This window comes from Sander vitreus, chromosome 2 (assembly GCF_031162955.1).
Source record: "Sander vitreus isolate 19-12246 chromosome 2, sanVit1, whole genome shotgun sequence".
NCBI classification, from domain to species: Eukaryota; Metazoa; Chordata; class Actinopteri; order Perciformes; family Percidae; genus Sander; species Sander vitreus.
In genome coordinates, this window is record NC_135856.1 from 34,894,483 (window position 1) to 34,912,534 (window position 18,052).

General features: G+C 40.7%; 1 protein-coding gene across 1 annotated transcript in view; it reads left to right on the forward strand.

The window, feature by feature from the left end:
* The first annotated feature begins 8,460 nt into the window (after window positions 1-8,460).
* Window positions 8,461-18,052, forward strand: part of vegfc (vascular endothelial growth factor c) — a 110,926-nt gene continuing 101,334 nt past the window's right edge. Inside the window, exon 1 of the mRNA XM_078266960.1 lies at window positions 8,461-8,874. Coding sequence (XP_078123086.1) covers window positions 8,758-8,874 — 117 coding nt within the window. The 5' untranslated portion in view covers window positions 8,461-8,757. The remainder of the gene's footprint in view (window positions 8,875-18,052) is intronic.

Consider the following 18,052-nt stretch of genomic DNA (forward strand, 5'->3'; position numbering starts at 1 on the left):
ACTTTGCATTGTTGTCAGAAATTGAAAGTATTTCAACTTAACATGGTTCCTTAATACCTGATGACACATTGTGGTAATTATTTGATTAAATACAGTACATATATTACATATTGCACCTTTAATAATCTGAATCTGCAGAGTAATTTACTAAAGTTAAGTCAGAGGAATGTAGTAGAGTAAAATGTAAAATATTTCCCTCTGAAATATAGTAGAGTAGAAAATAGCAGAAAATGGAAATACTCAAATAGTACTGTACTGTACTGTAAATGTATTCAGTTAAAAAAGTAAACATGGCATAACTTCTCTTTTAATCACACCGTGTACTCAATGAAAATATTAATCGATAAGAACAACAATAATATTAAGAAGAAAAAGAAGGCAATCACATACAGAACATTTTATAAATACAGGGATTTAGATTTCATGTACTCAGTCTTCACATCTCTATCAAGGTATACACACTCTCCACAACGCTGTGAGTAGTCCAAGATGATTGTGATTGGTTTAAATAAATGCAAAAAAAGTGTTTTTTCTCCTATCCAGGATGCATCTGTGGTGTAGCCAGACCTTACTCCACAGTGATGTGGAGATAGAGCTAGCAGTGTGAGACTGCTGTGATGACATCAACTGGTGAAATCGGACTCTATACCTTAGGTATCTACGGAAGGACTCACAGTAACCCCTTGCGTCAAGTATGAATCCAGTTTAAGTGATTGCAAAGTGATCTAATATTTTATCATGGCTTCAGTCTGTTCTCTACCCAGAGGAAGTATTTTCATGTGCCATTAACTGTACCACCTCCACTGGAACACCAGGTTGTTACTATATTAGATTTGGACAAAGAGGGTGTAAAGTTATAGACACAGACTTGCTTCGTAAACCATTCTGCGTGCCACAATGACAGTGAGCAGGGGAGATTTGGGGTTTTAACCATTTTTTGTCCATAACAGCTGTGTCCCCCTGCAGACCCTCAGAGTTAAAAGCTTGCAGGCGTGCGGTTGTTGAGGTTTAGCTTTCTGCTGTAACAGCACTGAGGCTTTGCCAAACGTAACACACACTATACTGAGTCATACTTGCACCATTACAGACCATTGTGGTGTATTTAACATATTTATGTTTGGTTATCTGAGTACTCAGAGGATCATAACCAGGCCAATATAATAATAAATCAACTTTAAGAAATGTCAACTATAAATCATTACAGAAAGAGAGCTAGCAGAAAGGCTCCTGTTTAATCTCATATATATATATATATATATATATATATATATATATATATATGAGATGTCAGTGTTTGACAGACCCCCAGTGTCAATGACCTGCAGTGCACAACTGCCCCTGCAGGCTACAACCTGCCTTAAGTGTCTTTTACAAATGTAATCTTTCTGTCTCCATATGACAGTAACTCTTTGCACAATACATCCAATCATTTTCTGTGATACTCTTTATAGTGAAAGTCATATATATCATATTTAGACTTGAAGTGACGGGCAAATTGATAGATAATGAATCAATGACTAGGGCATCAATAAAGAATTATTTGATTGCAGCTACTTCTTAGTTTTGAGGACTCCGGTACCTTTTAATATCTTTTAAATACTATATATATTTTTCAGATGAAATCATTTGAAGATGGCCGGAGGTTGAGGATGGCTGCAGAGCTGGTCTCACCTAGCGAGTCCTTTCAGCTGGGACAGTGAGGCTGAGACATCTAGTGGATACTACGGGTCCAGGTCTTCATTATACAGAGGCAGCAACCTCCATACTTAGTCTGAGGTCAAATCGCCACACCAGGGACATTTTAAACACACAGATTAAAGACTGACTACTGAGGAACTGGAGATGCTGCAGGAGTACACCACTGACACAGAGACTCCTGAGGAAGGGGATCTTTTATATTCATATAGGTGTGATTTCCCCCTTTAGGGTCTACAGACTGCCTCTGCTGAATTATTTTTTATCCCCGGTGGAGACAAAATGTATCCCCTCCCCCCTCAAAGTGATCAATGCTACTTCACCAATAGAACATATATTATATACCTAAAATAGAGGTATTTTAAACTGAAGCGCTGTAACATGAACAGTCTATAGTGCCATAGAACGATAAAATCTGAGCAGCAGCTGCTGGTTGTATTTAGCTGCTACAGAGCTCCGGGACGCCGGCTACCAGTGGTAGTTGTTTAGCTGCCAGATGATGGTCCTTTCAGGGGCTGTGGTAGTGGAGTTTAGCCAGAAAAAGTGAGCGTCATGTAAGTAAGTAAGTTTAGGCACCAAAACGACTCGTTAAGTTTAGGAAAAAGATCGTGGTTTGGATTAAAACACTCCTGAGGAACGAACGAGCGAAGTGAAAGAATGGGGTTTTCTGAACTCTGTTCTCTGCCTTGAAAGTTGTGTGTTTTATGTTGACACCATGTTGTGCTATTTCATTCTAAGATTATTTTCCATTGGATATTGAAGTTCATAAATAAGTGTTTTAGTGGCTCTATCTCTATGGTATTGGAAGGGGAATTTAATTCTTGCATGCTTTGTTTTGTTGCGCATGATCAAAAAACATCCCCCCCCCCCCCTTCTGCTTTTTTCACAAATCGTACCCTATATATATACTGGATATATTGGATTAGTGGTTGGAAACCAGAGCTGGTGTGAGGCCATCCACTTTTCAAAATGATTTGAAGTTTGCTAAAAACATTCATGCGAATGTGTTTCCATCCGGCTTTAAGGCCAATACAAACCTGTGTGTCACATGCTATTTTGTGGTCAAATTGGTATATTGAATAGATTTAAGACATTTTATGGTGTTTACATTCATTTTCGCACTGAATCGCCCAACATTCAAGCTAACATTTGCAAACAAAGTTTTGCTAGCCAAAATGGATTGCCCCGTCTACCTAAAACAAATGATTCATATTGCACAAGTTGTAATATTGCTTATGTGCCTGCTGATAGCGACAAATCAAGCTAACAAAAAACAACAAAACAATCAAAACATCGCAATGATGATGCAGATAAATTATGGTATTTCTTAGAGTTTTGCTATCTAAAACAGCCGTTATATTTCGCTCGAAAATCAAATTTAAAAAGTCTCTTGTCTCCTCGTTCGTCCACTGATCTGTCTTTGTTGACACCCGCTGTGTCTGCAAGGAAAACGGAAATACATGGCAGAAATGAATAAAACTTCTTCTTCTTCGTTTTATGGTGGGGTGCAACCATAAAATGCCTTAAAACATAATCACACTTCATTATTTATTCGGCAAATACCATTTCAATTTCAATTTCAATTATCACATAAGCCATTTACTGATTAAGAGAAAATCTTTGTGTCAATTCATGAAATTCAATTTTACTGTTTCCATAAGGGATTTTTCATTCAATATTACTTAATTTGCTTAAAAAACATGTGGATGGAAACATGGTTACTATTGGATCAAGTCTCAGGACCAGCTCTTTGGGGGTTCAGTTCTTGGGTTGGTAGTGACTGAAATCTCAGTGTGTCTTAGGGGCACAATTAGATTTTTTTTTTTTTAAATGTTAATAACCAGTGTGTAGCTCTCCCAACCTGTCTGCTAGGCTGACTGCTGCTGTTTCCTTAACTTCATTGTCTGTCTTACATGTAGCCCAGCGGCTCATCGTGAAGCTTAAGTCAAAAGTATAACTTCCGCTCCGACCTCTCTCAATAAAACTACACTAGGACAAAGCATAAGCTATAGGTCGAAACAAATGTTTGTGAGTAGGCTAAATGTAGATAACATTGCCCCCTCTCCCACAAAATAGGCACAAATGAATAATTAAGTGACATGTGGTGTCATTTCCTTTAATCACTGGCCCGACAGGTGAATTTAGCTCTCTGAGCTAACGTTAGTGTGTGACAAATGAAAGCATCAAACATGCATTTTAGATGATTGAGAGGAGAGTATATCCAGATGTTCCTCTTCTCCTTATCCAGCGCTGTTAGACTGTCTATGCGGGACACAGGAGGTTTCTACCCACAAGTTATTGGAAACAAACATCGTGATTGGCTCAATACGAGTTATTGACATCAGCAGGATGAATGCCAACCTCACCAGGGGGTTGTACTCTCCATTACACATTGGCTGCCCTGAGATTCACCTCTCTGGGTATTTTTTTTAATAAAGGTATTAAACTATAGCTGAATTTTAGCCCCAGAATCCCCCAAACAACAAGGTGAAATGAGGCTGGAATCAAATCATTCCTCATTTCTGGATAGAAAGAACTACAGTCCCTCCGTCACAAGTCTATATCCACGATGTTTCACTGCTGGGATTGCTCCGGTGCCATCGAAAAAAAAAAACGTTCACAGTTCCACCAAAACAAGTTCCTTCCCGAGACTATTTAGCAGAGGCACCGTTGCTCCGTCTGGCACTTAGTAACGCCCAAGACGATTGTGATTGGTTTAAAGAAATGCCAACAAACCAGAGCACGTTTTTTCTCCCATCCCAGAATGCTGTGTGGACTAGCCAGACTGGCAAAGCGAGAGTAGAGTTACTGTGATGAGCACTGATTGCTTGTTATTGTGTCAAACGATATGTGGGAATGATCGTCTGAAAAAGTAAATAAATAAGTAAATATATAACATTTCCACCCTTCCCATTTGTTGTCTATGTAAGCAGTCGGGCAATACATTCTTAGGGGCGTAGAGTTCGATCTAGGTTACTTTATGCAAATCAGGGGCATCCAGCTCGACTCCCTGCTTCTCAAAAACTCACTGAAATCTTTTAATCTGACCTGATCTATTGTCCATCTGAAATGAAGACAGATTCAGCAACTGCATACTGCAACTATTTCTCGCATAAAATGTTTTCAGAAACACATTTCGGTGAACTATTGTTACAAAATAAACTGCTAGTGGCGGGCTAGTCTATATCCTCGACCTTCCACGTCCGGGATTGCCCCGTTGTCGCCGAAAATTCCTCCATATGTCCTTATTTTCGGCTGGATTTCCTTCCTCTGTTACTTTCCTCTTTCTTTGTGTTGGCGTTCTAAACTCCGGTGGATTCATGAGGACTATGGTTAACTGCTCCTCAGATCTCTGCAGGGTAAATCCAGACAGCTATCTGTCTGTCCAATCTGAGTTTTCTGTTGCACAGCTAAAACAACTTTTGAACCTACACGTTCCACCAAAACAAGGTCCTTCCCGAGGCTATTTTGCTGCCGCACTGTTGCTCCGTGTAGCTCTTAGACAATAACGATTGATGATAGACAATTGTGATTGGTTTAAAGAAATGCCAATAAACCAGAGCATGTTTTCCTCCTATCCCGGAATTCTGTGTGGACTAGCCAGACCTTCCTCCGCAGCGCTAGTGAAGGAAGGTCTGGCAATGCGAGACTAGTGGCGGGCCCATCAAGCGTCCAATGCTGGAAAGAGGGGCCATCCCTGCCGTCAAAAAAAGGCCACAGTGGACATGTACCATAAAGTCTGATTTATGGGACTGCAGAGGCTCGAGGCAGAGATCACCCACACCGGCCCTGCTATTCTCTTGAAGAGATCGATGCACACACCAATGCACAAGTATAAACTTCAGGCCACTTACGTAGGCTACGGTGAAAGCTGGAGAGGTGCACGTCAGGCTACGGCGTAGGGTTGGTATCTCCACGTACCTACGTAGCCATGGCTTTGATTTAACACAGACTCATGAATTGGCCTTAAGGCGTTTCAGTAAAAAAATAGAGCAAAAATTAGTTTGTTTGTTGTTATTGTAGGGCTGCAGCTATCGATTATTTTAGTAATCGAGTATTCTACCGATTATTCCATTGATTAATCGAGTAATCGGATAAGAAATACTTAGTAAGAAATACTTAATAAACAGCAATAGTAAATATTTATTATTGCTGTTTACTAAAAAAAAAAGGAAACCTGTTTTTGAAAAACATTTTTTATTGCCAAATTCCAAGACCCTTAAAAAAAAGTAAATTTTTGGTGGCCCAAATTTTACACACAAATCAAACACAATCATGTTATGGATACAAAACGTTGTGACGTGTATGTTTTCTACATTCTATTGATCAAAAATCATCAGTGATGTTGAATATAGCCTACAGTGTAAAGGACCACCACAGTTTATGCATACATGTGAACCGCGGATTAATTGCAGAGTTTAACCTACATAGTGTAAAACTAAACATTACGTGAATGGGGCACAGCAGAAAGACGGAGCAGAACGACGAGCTCGGCGCCCGTCAGCAGCGGCTTCTGGCTGTGCAGCCGGTCCCCCAGAGCAGCATGATTACCGGGAGGGTCCGGTATAGCCTGGACACTGCAAACGGAGATCCCGTTTGAAGATGACGTGCTTGATTTTGACTGAACGTCCCAATTTGAGTAACCTCTGATTTGGTTGGTAGGCCCATCACGGGACCAGGCCGCCCGTTGCCGGCTGGCCAAATGCTTAATATTTATTATTAGGGGTCCAAGCCCAAGTCTGCAAGAACCGGCAGTAGCAAGGGTTCGCACAGCAGGGCTGTGGAACCCTATTGTTTTTCTACTGATTATTCATCATCATTATTCTTCTCCGCCTAAAACTCTGACTACAGCCTTAAACTGTACATGGTGGGGGGGTTGCCATTTTCAGGACTGGTCCCAAACTCCGCAAGGACCTCAGGCGCAACAATTGACCTACTTCCACCACTAGATGGCGCTATAGCAGAAAAAAACATGTTTGGTCCTATAACCCCCGGACATTCAAAAACCATACATCCACTCGTTTGCTGGATCCAACTGAATCACGTGATATAGGCCACGTCCATTTCCGCCTAGACCTTTATGCGTGAAAAATCGCAATTTATCAAAAACCTACTTTTTCGAACTCCTCCTGTGACCGATTGGCACGAAATTTTGCAGGTAGCATTTCCAGATGGGCCTGACAAAAGGTTAAAAGGAATTTTGATAGGATAAAAATTGCGCATATTACGCACAAACAAATTTGTGTAGCTAACTATGAAAACACCAACTTTGCCATATCTCAGCCAAAATAAATGCTATCAACGCCAAACTTTAGATTCTTGTTTGTCGTGACCCTCTGGAGGTCGCTCACGCGTTTTACGAATATTGGTCACTAGGGGGGCGCTACAAGTACAAAAAGTTTATATCTCATGAACCGCTCATCCGATTTTTACAAAATTTGTTGGGTACCATCTAGGACCACTCCTGAGGCCAACCCTCGAGTGGGGTATTGAGGGGTCAAAGTGAGCGTGGCCTATGGGACCCAAGTCTAGATTCACCACTTACACTACTTACACTAATGTGAACAACGTTAAATTTACAGGGTAGATAGACAATGGGTCATGGACCACACCTACCAAAAATTACACATGTGGACGACTAGGTGGCGCTATAATGTTTTTTTGCCTTTTACTTCCACATTACACATCGCACATTAGAAATCCTTACATCCACGTGTTCCTTGAATCAAGCTGAAACACATGTTATAGGCCATGCCCATTTCTGCTTAACATGTTTTTCACAATATCGCGCAATGCGCAAAACCAACTTTTTCGAACTCGTCCTAGGCCATGTGACGGATCAGCACGAAACCTGGTACGTAGCATCTCCAGATGGACGTGACCAAAAGTTACTCAAGGAATTTTGCTACGTTGCTACGGCCATTTGACGACCAAACTAATTTTCATAGCTAGCTACCACACACGTATCATATCATATCTCGGCCAAATTAAATGTTATCAGCAAAGAACTTGAGACCATTGTTCAACATCCTGCTGTGATGCTCTGTACAAAGTTTGGTGAAGATCGGCCTTAAGGGGGCGCTATAAGCAACGTTTATTTGTTTTGGCCAATAAGTCAATGCATTTTAATGGAAAATTTGCAATTGCAATATCTCTGCCACAGTAAATGCAATCAACACGAAACTTGTGATGCTAGTTTGGCATGCCGCTCTGAGGCTCGCTACCAAATTTGGTGAAGGGGCGCTATAATCAACGTAGACGAGTTTTGGCCCTTTTACTCAATGTTAATGACATATTTGCAATGGGAATGTACCACAGACCTTGCAGCTCACACTTCTCAATATTTACTGACGTTTAGTTCGGAACGTTTTGGTTTTCGCTTTTGCGTGCTCCTTTGGTTTTTTACAATAAACAAACTTCTTAAGCCACCTGACAAAGTTTTCCACAACCTTCACGGTTCACACATTTAAAAAACATGGTCAGGCCCCTCTGGCATTTGCCAGAATTGCCAGATGGCCAATCCGCCCCTGGGCCTATATGGGAATGGCTGTCTGAAAAATACAACATAATATTTGATATATTGAGAAAAAGTCACCAGATTGTCTTAGTGAACACCAAATAATAGATAAGATACAATTACTATCAATAGTATCGATTACTCTATCGGCACACCTTTTGTAGCTGGTGCTTCGAAAAAAAAAGTGGTCAGTTGTAGGCTTTTATTTTGAAGGCCAGTCCTCCGTTTTCCTGTCATGTTGCTCCTTAACGGTCCGCGACAAGCTCCCCTGACCCTCCGCACTGATCCGCTGCCATATGACCGGGCTTTCACTCACAGCGGGGCTCAGACACATGCTGCGGAACAAGTACTAGACCTTGACAGAGAGACAAAGAAAAGAGAGAGAGAGAGAGAGAGAGAGAGAGAGAGAGAGAGAGAGAGAGGGGCCAAATGAAAGAGAGTTATCAGCGGCAGAAGGAGAGGGGAGCGCAGACACAAGGGAGGGTTTTTTAAATTTTTCCCTTTTTATGGTTCTCGGATCATAAACTCTTGAGGACTTTATAAACATGCACCTACTGGGAATATCTCTTTTACTGGCATATCTTCTCTACAGCAACCTGGCCAGCGACTTCAGCCACAGCGACTACTATGATTACTACGAGCAGGAGCAGATGGACGAGCCGGTAAGTTTCTGTGTGTGTGTGTGTGTGTGTGTGTGTGTGTGTGTGTGTGTGTGTGTGTGTGTGTGTGGGTGGGTGTGGGTGTGTGTGTGTCTGGATCTCCCAGCAGCAGCAACATGTGCTGGGGTATTTCACCTGATTGTGTGAGGAAGGACCACCGCGGGGGGGGGGGGGCAGAATCACTGGAGAGATAAAAGTTGAACTGCTGAATCCCAGAGGAACACCTAATTACTATTTCAGTATTATGGTAAAGAAGGCACTAGGGCTGAGCCATTTGGGGAAAATCGGATTGCGGATTTTTTTTAAGTTTAGCTAAAGTTCAATATTCACTGTGTAACAGATAAGACACGCCATGGAGCATTATAACATGAGACACCATCAAAAGATATGAATTGCCAGCAATACCAGCAATAAGTGTTTTTCTTTTAATAAGCATGGAACATTGAACAGCCAAACACAGAACATTTAAAGTATCAACAAACATGTAAAAGTTATAATAATAATAAAAACGTTCCAATTAAAAAACATATCAGTACTTTCCTGTAAACTGAAATGTCTGATATGCCTCAGTTCAACAGCAGCATCTACATATTACACCTTCTACGATTATGTTAAATAAAATAAAAAATAAATCCACTGAAAATAGGACATTTCTGAAAACAATCTGTGATATGTAACATTATTTCAGCATGATCTTATAACATAATAATAAAAAAGGAATGAAAAATATTAATCCAAATGTTACACCAAACATTCAATTAAATATTCACATTTCATTCATTACAGTCTTCACCATTAGCTAATCGCATTCTTTCAAATCTCGATTTCAGCCCTTGGAGGGACCCTTGATGGACATATTTTATTTTTTATTTCTTACCTTAATGTCACTTTTATCTAGGGCTGCAGCTACCGATTATATTCATGGTGGATTAATCTGTTGATTATTTCCTGGATGAATGGATTAGTTGTTTGGTGAAAAATGTGGATCAGTGTTTCCCAAAGCCCAAGATGATGTCCTCGAATGTCTTGTTTTGTCCACAACTCAAAAGATATTCAGTTTACTGTCCCAGAGGAGAGAAGAAACTAGAAAATATTCACATTTAACTAGCTGACATCACACAAGTTTGACTGTTTTTCACAAAAAATGACTCAAACTGATTCATCGATTATCAAAATAGTTGGCGATTAATTTAATAGTTGATTAGTCTTTGCAGCTGTAGTTGTTAGGTAATGTTTTTAAGTAAAGAGGGAAGGAAAGAAGAAATGAAATATGTAGGGGAGAAAAGAGGAGGGATAGAAGAGAATGATGGCAGGAAAGTAAAGGAAGAATAAATAATGGAGGGTGGAAAAAGGGAAGGAAGGAAAGAAGACTGAAGAAAGGAAGTGTGTATAAAAGGAGGTAGAGAAGGAAAGAAATTCAGAGAAGGAAGGATTCAGTTTCCTGTCACAGAGGAGAGAAGAAACTAGAAAATATTCACATTTAACAAGCTGACATCACACAAGTTTGACTTTTGTTTTTCATAAAAAAGCCTCAAACTGATTAATCGATTATCAAAATAGTTGGAGATTAATCTTTGCAGCTCTACTCTTATTAGGCTAGTGGTGGTGTGCAGCTTGGGATCAATGTGCTGTCAGGGACAGGGAGATGATCCCGCTGAAGTCCATCACAGCAGAGTCAAGTAAAAAGTCAAGGTGTTGGTGACGGAGTAGTCTCGCATTGCCAGACCTTCCTCCACAGTGCTGCGGAAGAAGGTCTGGCTAGTCCACACAGCATTCTGGGACGGGAGAAAAACGTGCTCTGGTTTATTGGCATTTCTTTAAACCAATCACAACCATCTTGGGCCAGACGGAGCAATGGTGCCTCTGCAAAATAGCCTCGGGAAGGAACTTGTTTTGGTGGAACATAGACGTGCAACAGAAAACTCAGATTGGACAGATAGTCTAGCTAGCTGTCTGTATTTACCCTGCAGAGATCTGAGGAGCAGTTAACCATAGTCCTCAAAAATCCACCAGAGTTTAAAATTCAAACACTAAGAAAGAGGAAGGTAACGGGCGGTGACATCCGGCGGAATTTGTATGAAATGGAATGTCGTGGATATAGACTAGTGACGGAGGGACTGTGGCTCTTTCTATCCAGAAATGAGGAATGATTGGATTCCAGCCTCATTTCACCTTGTTGTTTGGGGGTTTCTGGGGCTAACATCCAGCAATAGTTTAATACCTTTATTAAAAACAAACCCAGAGAGGTGAATCTTAGGGCAGCCAATGTGTAATGGAGAGTACAACCACCTGCTGAGTTTGGTATTCATCCTGCTGATGCCAATTCAAAGTGTACCGTATGATTGAAATAGCATGTTACATGAGTTGACTGGTCATGAGAAGCAATTGGTTACATTACCAACAAACAGTGTATAGAAACTGGAGGTGTGGGCTTTGTGAGAAGACAGATGGGTGTAATCACAGATGCTTTTAAGTTGCATAATGGTATCAGTTTTGACCATCCTTTTTTAAAATCTTTGTGAGTCTCCCATCTTTAAAGAAGTGAAACACTTAGGGGGCTTTCACACCTGAAAGTCCAAACCAAGGTCCGGACTATGGTTCATGTTTTTGCATTTGCTCCGGTAAGATTTGGTTTCACACTGCAGTTATTCAAGCGCACTAAAGATCTATACCTGAGAAAACTATGTCGTATTGTCAATACGTGATGACAATATGTATCATATGTGGCTTCCCCGTCCTCTTGTATCCTCTCTCTGTGTCAGAGTTTTTCCAACTGACTGCTGCTCTCCCCTACTGCCGCGGCTCTTTTTGTTGCGTTGTTGAGAAGCAAGACACGGGAACTTTACTTTGGGTTTGAGGAGCTGCAGCATTTATTCAGAGACTAAATTTGGACTAAATTTCAGCTGTTCGGTCCGGGGGAGGTTATTTAGCCTTTTAAAGCCTATAATATAATAAGCCCGATAATGCAGACAAATAACCCTGTGAAAGGAAATTAACAACATGTCACCAAACTGTTCAGACATGGCCAGACAACAGTCGGTTTACTCACTCAGTTTTATCTTCAAAGTTTTATTCCCCTGGAGTGTGTGTGTCTGTGTGGTGTATGTGTGTGTGCGTGTGTGTGTGTCTGTGTGTGTGTATGTGTGTGAGTGTGTGTGTGTGTGTGTGCTCAAATGCTATGTTATTAATATGTACACTATTGTCAATGCACTATGCAAAGCCAAATAGTAATCCCTGTTTGGTCTAATGTGGAGCATGGGACACACACACACACACACACACACACACACACACACACACACACACACACACACACACACACACACACACACATTTCTGATACCTAGCAGCCCTAAGGTAATACAAATAAAAATTGCACACAAATATGCACATGTAAGACCATTTCCATATTTGTCTCAGTCATAAATCTAATTCTTTTAAAAACAAACAAAATAATTCAGTGTCTCTGAACGACCCCAGCTTACTATTGTTTCTGCTAACTCGCTCTGTTAAATCTAAAACCTAATATACCCCAAGGAAACGAGAACATTCAGGTTGTTGTGTGTGTGTGTGTGTGTGTGTGTGTGTGTGTGTGTGTGTGTGTGTGTGTGTGTGTGTGTGTTTCAGTGGAAAACAAAAGGTGTGTTAGTAACGGTCAGTGCTCATCTGTTTGAGTGTATTTTCCTAACTGATTGTAATCTTCGGTTCGGTTTGACAGGACATCAAAGGTTTACCCAGAGTTTTTTCTGCTCAGCCTCTGGATCTGAGAGTTCAGGGACAGAGAGACACACTTAACACTGAGTTTGTGTATCACATTATACGCTTTATTGTCTTACACACAGAAGGAAACACTGATACTTGCTAGCTTTCATGAAATGGTTATTATCCATCTGTCTACTTTTTATAATACAAGTTGGATTGATATTCCATTGAAACATACTTTTCTTTAATGTCATGCCAGCGCAGCAGATTTGAACTGAGCTGAACTGCTATAGAAACTGGATGAGAGAGGAAGGGAAGCAGTGAGAGAGAGCAGTGGACATTTACCAGGGGGGAGGATTAGGAAGGAGTGTTTTCAAATTATACACCGAAAAGAGCCAATGAAGGCAGGTGTCACAGGGGTCAAGTGTGTGTGTGTGTGTGTGTGTGTGTGTGTGTGTGTGTGTGTGTGTGTGTGAGGGGGGGGATAAGTGCTAAGCAGCAACATGCAGCCATTTGATCTCAGCAGACTCTTCATTGGGATGATGAGTTTTTCTCCCGGTTCCTGTCTTCCACCTTTAAAGTCCTCGCAGTGAGGAATTTAAGTAATAACTGATACCAACTTTGGAGATAATACTGTAGGAATGAGACAATCACACAACTTTCATCTGAATCACTTGTTTTATGCTTCAAATGTGTGGTTCAGTTTTTCAGTATTGGGTTTCATGCCCCCCCAAAGTTAAAGATAAAGCCCCCCCAATCCTGATGCAAAGCAGGAAAAAACAGGCTGTATTTTTCCTAATGTTGAAGTTACATGATGAGTGCACCTGTGGCACACTTGGATCAGACAGAACACATTATTAGTGCATCCCAAGGTGTGACATTAATGGTCATCGCATTCACCACTCTCACCCCCTTTAATCCCAGAGCACTGTCAGTTTGGGAATCCTGTAGAGAGTTTTCCTCAGAGGAAACTTACTGTTGTCTGGGACTTGGGATGGAAATAATTTTTTTGACTTTTTAGTTTTGAACCCAAACAATCTCTAGCACATCCTGTACAGCCACTCATCTACCTGTATTAGAATAAAAAATGTGGAGCTCCAGGACAGCTTTATTTAAAAAAGATGATGTGGTAGTCTTTCCCCTGGTTAACCTGTGTTTAGGATGCAGAAGCCAGGTGAAAGACTGACATGAGCAGCCGGTCCTGAGGGAGTTAGAAGCCAAATGACACGTTTTAAGTGACTCACAACTTTTTCGTGGAGCCGTGTGAACTGTTTTCAATGTTCGTAGCCAAAGTGAAGAAACTGTGCAGAATAATTCATTAAAACTAATAACAATTATTTTCATTGTTGATTAATCTGCTGATTATTTCCAATTAGTTGTTTGGTTTCTAAAATGTCAGAAAATTGTAAAAAATGTGGATCAGTGCAACTCAGATCAACTCCACGCCATATTGGCGCTACATTTGCCATTTTGTACCTCATATCTGCCAATTCTTAAGCTTCAAAGAGTCAGAACACTGCTGTGAAAAGCTCCCGAACGTCATTTATCAGAGTCTGGTTGTTCACCCTCTCCGCGGCAGTGTGTTCCACTTGAGCTGATCTACTGTATATTTGAAGCTAACTGCAGCTTACTAATTGCTAATAGTTGCTAATCGAGCCTTCAGTTCCCGTTCTCTCCGTAACCATACCCATCAACCGTAACATTATTTATGCACTCAAGCCCGAATAAAACCCAGCATTTTATTGTTTGCTGTAAACGTTTTAAACTACAATCCAGAGTTGTTTGAATGACAGAAATTTGTTCAGGTGAGATCTTAATGAGTGCATGAGTGTAACATTATAGTAGGCTACAAAACAGCCTGTTTAATGTTAAGGATCCCCAAAACACGGATTAAAGCACTATTCGCACAGTATTAATATCATCTGTTGACCTCGTGTAATTTAGAAATTACCCTCCCACATCTGAGTTTTGTGTTTGTGTTTTCCGTTTTTACTTGAATTTACTGACATATCTGTACCCCGAAAGTTGGCTACCCGGAGGAGGATGGCCAGGATGAGGCCACTGCACTGCACTTGGGTCAGGGTTCTGTATCGAATTGTGCTATGTCCGGTAGAGGTTACCAAAGGCGCATCCCCTATCCCTGCCGCGGCAGCACCCACACAGCATCACTGTCAGCCCTCGGACGAAGCCGCGGGGAGCACATTGACTCGGGGACGGAGGTCTCTGGTCGGGCAGTGGTCCAGACTACATTGGCCATGAAAGGTGGCGTCCGCAGCCCCCCACCAACCGTCCCATATTAATTTTTGCTAGAGGGATAAAAAGGCACATAGGAAACAAAAACCTTGAAAAATGATAAAGGACCCGCCAAATCACAGACAGGTCAATTCGCATGGGACTAATATTATCACAGGACCTAATATGGTAGGTCATTTGTGGGGGAATTTTTACTTGACAAATTACAGACATGGCCGATTCGCACCGTCGTAATTATTATAAATAAATATCACCTGGTAATACTAATCCCGTGCAAATAGGGCTTAAAACATTTTAAAAAATGAACAATGATCTATAACAAACCAAATGAACTGAAATGAAGTGTTAAGATTTATAATAACGTGTAACTTTCTGTATGGATCATAGTATAGTTTTAACGTTGAGTTGAACCATAAAATGTATTTGACAAACAACTAGATGTAATTGATAAAGCACATCATAGGCTACACTTCATCTGTATCATCTTCTAGTCTGGTTTGTTTCATATGTAAATAGTTATTTCTTTATAAATTATCTTACGTAGTCATTTGAAAAAGAAAAAGTTCATAAACCTTTGTTTGACTAGTTTATAACTGAACCCAGCCACCACACGCCGTGCCGTCACATTCTGCACCACCCACCACCAAAAGTAAATTCTCACGAAACACTAGAAACCCACACACACAAAAACACACAAACACACACACACACACACACACACACACACACACACACACACACACACACACACACACACACACACACACACACACCAAGGTTATTATAGTTTTGCATTTTTCATTAGTTTTTATTTTTATTTCGTTTTGACTTTTTGTTTTCAAATTCAGTTTAGTTTTAATTTGTTTTTAAAGCGGGTTTGCTAGTTTAGTTTAGTTTTTATTTTTTGAAAATGCTTAGTTTTAGTTTAGTTTTTATTAGTTTTAGTCTTAGTTTTAGTATTTTTTTGTAATATGGGTTATTTGTTGGGGGATTCAAAAAGATCAGAAAAAGTATTGTGTAATAATAACTCAACAAAAACATCATACAATTTTAGAAATATGTACTCACAGTGTATTCAACAATAACACCAGTACATAAAATGTAGCCTACATATGGTCATAAATATGTAAACAGTCTACACAAGACGCAGTATGTGCAAAATGTGTAAGTGACGTAGGAAAAAAACCTAAATAACCAACAGACTAAAGAAGACATGAACAGGTGTTTTCAACTTTGGTTCGAGTAAAGCGGCGAACTTTTTGAAGTCAATCGAGTCACACAGTTGTATAGACATCCCAGTATCAATCCACATATTAACCCACGCTTCCTCCCGCTTTTGGTGTTCCTGCGTATTTACTAACCAGCAGCTGTCAGGTCGCCGGTGAAAGCCCTCCTGTAGTGTTCTCTGTCCTGCTGTTGTCTCTGTCATGCTGCCTGGCCCTGTATCCATACATCCATGCCCGTAACATTACCGGGGTTAGCTTCTGTTTCGGGGAAAGTGGGTTTTGCGTTCTCCTTTACCTTGTTAAGGTAAGCTAGGTTAGCCTCCTAGCTTGTGTGCGCTTCTCAAATTCGTGGGATTTTTCCCTGTAATAAATTGACCACATATTTTACCACCCTCCACTGCCAGGACTGCCGCTTTCTTCCGACTTTCGGTACCGCTATGATGCCAGGCGAGAGGGACGGAGCCACGGACATGTTGTGTTCAATTTGACGTGGAATGTCAGAATTTCTGGATTGATTGATTGAAGGGTTGAAAATTGGTGACTTCCCCTCTTTAGTGTTTAGCTTAGTGCAGGTACATTAAAACTATTCACAACTTGCTTAGACGCATCTACCTTCCTAGCTCTGCCCTTTTGTCCAAATATTCCAAGATGGCAATGGCCAAAATGCAAACCTGAGGCTTCAAAAGAGCAGTCCACAACCCATTGGGTGACATCACCGATGCTACGTCTGTTATTTTTACAGTCTATGGTTGGGATCAAATGTGATCGGGACCTAATTTGTAGGAGACAGGATTAATCATAATGTGGTGTTTTAACCTGCAATCATTGATCTTTGGGTGACTAGGGGCAGGTAACAGGGTTGATGAGAGTGCTGAGACTGAATCAAACAGAAAGTTGCATGACGTAAAACCAAATCAATGAGTGGAAAGATGCAAAAGGCTTGATAGAACTGAGAGGAACTGTAGAGTTGAATGATAATTCTGTGTGGGTTAGTCGCTACAAGTGAGCCTTTTCACATTACATATCTGATTTATTGTTCATATGAAAACATTGTTTAGAGTAGCTTTAAGTTTCCTCTACAATGTATTAGCAAATTAAAAAGTCTTGCACATGAATATATTTCCTACTGAGCTTGTTTAAAAACCATCTTAGTGCTCATGTTTCTACACTTAGAGACACTTCACTTCACATTCATGTTGTGTGTGAGATTTTCCATCTGAGTTCAGAAATGGTTTGTGTCTCAGGGATGAATTCTTACATTTGGATTTCCCTCCAGGACCCTTTAAAGTTTACAACGTACTGGCCAAGCTGGGATGACAAAACCTTGCTCCAAGTGAAATATTACTGTTATCTTTGAAATTCAATGATGATGGGAGTGATGATGGTTTTTAACAGGGAGCTGTAGCTCGCCAGAAAGTTACAACCTTCATGTAATCTGCAGATTCACCCTTCACTCTGTAGACAGATAGATGTGGTGAAATACCCGTCACAATGCCAGCATATCTCCCTCGCTCTCAGCGGTGTTACATTGCTCCATCACTCTTGCTTCATCACAAGGAAGATGACGAGGAATAGAGCAATACCAATGCTCTTTGTCTCTTACTTTAGCCTTAGACCCAGTCACCACATAATCTCTCATTTTAGTTTCTATTTATTCTCTACCCAACTGCTTCACCCCCCTCTCTCTCTCTCTCTCTCTGTCTTTATCTCTTGACCATATTTCGCAACCCCCTGGAGTCTGCAGAAGAATGTATGTGTAATTAGCAATTATTTCGAAGGAATGTTCTGTGATTTCTCTGTGGACCGTCCAGCTCGGTCTCACTGCCCTGCCTGAGTGTTGAGATATGTGTCCATCGGCTCTAAATGCCAACCATGTCAACTATAAATATCACTCTAAAAATGTACAGTGTTTTTTCAGATTCAAAGACAAAGACACAGTATGCTTCTGTTAAGCATCTGTTTGCCTTCCTTATGCTGTGTTCACACCGCCTGTGTTTCGC